Source organism: Buceros rhinoceros, unplaced genomic scaffold, assembly GCF_000710305.1.
Source record: "Buceros rhinoceros silvestris isolate BGI_N320 unplaced genomic scaffold, ASM71030v1 scaffold9123, whole genome shotgun sequence".
NCBI lineage: Eukaryota > Metazoa > Chordata > Aves > Bucerotiformes > Bucerotidae > Buceros > Buceros rhinoceros.
The window spans coordinates 11143-15042 of NW_010402986.1; the positions used below are offsets into that span (position 1 = coordinate 11143).

Consider the following 3900-nt stretch of genomic DNA (forward strand, 5'->3'; position numbering starts at 1 on the left):
GACTCCGGGAGCTGCTGCCGCCGCCCGCGGGAGTCGCCACTGCTCACTGCTTCTTCGGCAAAGCACCACCGCTGCGAGTGACCAGCTTGGGAACTGTGCGCCACGGGAGATCGGAGCCCTCCCCTGTCGCTTCTAACGAGCTGCGCTTTTGCTGCCGCCGCACCGGAGAAGCCGCGCTGCGCGCCTGCTGGTGCTTGCTGTTTGTCCGGACCCGATCCGTCCCTGCTTGCCTGCCGCCTGCTCGCCAGAGCTGCTGAGCCCAGCCGGAAAAAGCCCCTCGCCGCCGCCGCTGAGGAACCTGCTGCTTTCGGAGCTTTCTGCTCGCCGAGCTGCACACGCCACTGGACCCCCGCACATCCAAGGAGCCATTTCCCTGCTTGCTACGCTTTTCGCCGCCGGGTTTGCCTGCTTCTGCCTCTAATCCATGATAGACTGGTAAAATCGTGCTGGTTTGGGTCTCCCCACATGCCTGCGCCCCGGTTTTGTATTTGCCACAGTAGTTTTTCCTGTGCCACGTGGCCACCGCCATCTTTGAACTGCCGCAGTTTTACTCCCCGTCCCGTGGTTTTAACCCTCGCCTTTCCATTTCCTACAAAACCCTCAATATCTTACCGGGTTTTTTTGTATTTAATATATTTCTGTTTGTTGTGTTATTAAAGTTTGTTTCAGTTTTCCAAAAGGGCATATTAGAGGTCTCACGAATTCTTTTCTCCCTTCCCCTATTTCTGCTGGAATAGGGGAAGGTACTATCGTTATCGGACCTTGGCTCAACCTCGGCCAAACCAGTGACACAAAGAAATATCAGCAAAATAATACAGGAAAAGAGAGAATGTATATATTTATATCCCACGAATAAAAAGCATGGTTTATGAAAACATCAGATTGTCTCACCAGCCTCCCCAGGATCATCTTCACGCAGCAGTACAGCGCTCATAGTGACATCTTCTATCATATTGGACATGTCTAGATTTCCAAACATTCCTGTCTGCTGAGGTGAGAGTGCCATTGTCCAGTTACTTTCATCCAACTAAAAGCATAACAAGAACAAATGGAAAATAAATAGCAATCTCAGACTATTACAAGCTAGCTCTAAGTTTTTACCTTCTCTATGAATGGTAAAAAAATAATGCTGAAAACATAATGGTGAAATAACTGCCCTTAGATAAGGTGCAACTATGTCTTTAACAAACAGCTCTGAAAAGATTAAAATTTGGAAAAACGAAATTATTATTTTCTTTTTTTCAGGAAATAACTTAAGTAGAAGCTAATTAATAAGAGCATCTACTTTAAAACACTATGTATCACTTTTCACTAAACTTTCAAATTCTATTATAATAAATGTATACTTAGTAAACTTGTTAAAAGTAAAAAGAGACAGAATGACACTAACTAGGATGTAAAGCAGTGAAAAGTTCAGCATAATAGTTAAAATTTGAATCAGAACCATTCACCAGTCTTTCAGCCTCCTTGCTGAGTTGCTCAAAACCATTTGACTGAGCAAGGCAATACATGTTTAAAATAATAGCAAGTATCAGAATATTGAGGGGGGGAATGGAGACATACCTATACTTTGTGGGGGATACTTCAAGGGAGGCATTTGGTAACACATGACATGAGAGCAGCAAAATGGCCAAACCAGAATGATAAACAAACTGTGGACCTATATCTGTTATTCTTCCTTTTATACCTGTTTCTACCCACAATGTTCCTCTTGCTTGACCTCTCTCTGCCATTATTGCTCTCTAGACAACCAGAACTGAATGCTACTGCACTCCAACTGCAGATTAACAATAACAAGAAACTCAGTTCCAGTAAAACCGTATCAGGCATCTGTGGGAAATACAAGAACACTCACTAGGAAATTTCCAGAAAACATAATTTTAAGTCCTTTTTCCAGTACCTTCCTGTGAAAGCCTTTGTCTATTCCCAAGCTGCCCTCTGTTAATCTAAACTGGATTCATGTCAGAGCACTAAATGCTCATCTAAAGTGTACTCCACTTACAAAACACTAGTTACAGAAAGACAAGAGGCTCTGAACCCGAAGAAAAGTGTCACTGCTAAGAGCTGATAACATGTTGATCAACTAGGCCCCAGAATCTGATAATTTAAAAAAAAAAAAAAAAACAAATGGGCTACAACAAACCATAGAAACAACTAGAGGGGAGAATGAATTAAAATGCACATACAGGAAGAGCTCTCAACTCGTTTTGAGTTAATTTAAAAATAAATGGGAGATAAAATACTTCAGACGTCCCTACTGATAACTTTTCTAATCAGTGTTTTTCCAAGGAGATTACAGTAGAAGATAATGAACGTCAACTGAAAAGTCATCAGAAGAGCTTGTTCTTTGAAGTCCAAAACTGTAACATCTGAGTGAAGCTTAATACTGCAGAGTGCTAAAATAAGAAAAATTCTGAAGGTTTAACTTGCTGACAGAACAATTAATTGCCTTTGAAGAATTTGTAAACAAGCAAAGTCAGGATTTTTGTAGTCACAAGCAGATGTTATAAGGACTAGCTTAACACACATGGTGTATTTAGCACGTCCTTAAAATCCTCTATTACTCCTAACTGCCCCATCTCAAAGAACACCACAGTAATAAATACTACTAGTAGCAAGCAGTGATAGTAGTACTAGCAAAATTGTGCCACCCAGTTTGTCCTTGGTCAAGTAACACTCAAACACTGCAAACGTGTAGTTTCTTCTAAGTTTCACAGAATGAAAAACATGCTGTAACAACCATCTTACCATTGACAGATTGCTGAAAAGTCCAGAATTTGGTAGAATCAGAGGAGACCTCCCTCCTGTACCCAGCATAGCAGACATATCTGATGGCTTCATGGAACTTCGAGATAGTGCAATAACTGGAAGAAAGAGAGATTTTTCTGAAAACAAAATATTTAAGGCCACTATGCTCTTATCAAGGAGCTTCAAAGGAAATCTTGTAACAGAGATTGGAGTATTTATGAAATCCTGTTCCATCGCACAAGAAACAGACAAACCAACCTGATGGACAAGTAACTTGCTCCTGTCCACTTTCATCAGAAGGCTTGTACCAAACCCACAAATGCCAATTATAAAAGAAAAGCAAGTCTCAGGCCCAACAACACTTAGAAATAAGGCAGTTAATTATCAATAACAGAACTTAATAATCTTCACATCTAGTTATGTTAAAGTTATACAAACACCCTGCATACCAAGTCTGAAGCATACTCAAGCCCTAGTTTTTCAAGCAGGCAACATGTAACATAAAGACAAAGCCTATCTATTGTCATTTCAGTTCCTTCTCATGTCCAGCAGTACTCCAGATCGAAGTCTGAAGCCCGGTTGAACACAAGTGTATATATGCTCCAAATCTGTGACACACCTTCAGTTACTGGAGTTCACTGGTAAACACACACCATGAGCATACATAGCAATAAATCTCCAGCCTCTCTTTCTTGGAAACCAGTCTCTAAACCCTTAAAGCAAAAGGCAACCAAAAGTCTGATCTACCAAGCACTACATCTGCTCCAGATACTCCTATGTATCAGTGCAGTTGCTAGTGTTCCCAGGAATATCTGACTCATGTTAAAAACAGAGATACCTCTTATGACAACAGGGAGCTCCACCACAACAAACCTTCATACAGCCCAAAGACCACAGAATTTGCATTGAGACAGTAGCTGCTGTGATGGTTTAGCAACTTCTGTTTCAGAAGAAGTTTGCTTTAAACTAACCAATCGTATTCCCTGCCATGTGACGTCAGCTGCATCTCCATTTCTCATTGGTTAAAAGTTTTCACGGGTCTGTTTGACTTTCGCATCGTTTTCGCTTTAAAAGCTGCGCGGCTTGGCTGCGCGACACAGTCTTTCCATGCTCTCTGCCACGCCCGGGACTGATCGCGCGCTGTCCGAAAAG

At 41.8% G+C, this 3900-nt stretch overlaps 1 protein-coding gene across 1 annotated transcript in view; it reads right to left on the reverse strand.

The window, feature by feature from the left end:
- Positions 1 to 2864, reverse strand: part of LOC104490529 (nuclear pore complex protein Nup107-like) — a gene marked incomplete at both ends in the record, with an annotated part of 13949 nt that extends 11085 nt beyond the window's left edge. The window contains 2 exon segments of the mRNA XM_010132824.1: positions 892 to 1027; positions 2749 to 2864. Coding sequence (XP_010131126.1) covers positions 892 to 1027; positions 2749 to 2864 — 252 coding nt within the window.
- Between the last annotated feature and the right edge of the window lie 1036 nt (positions 2865 to 3900).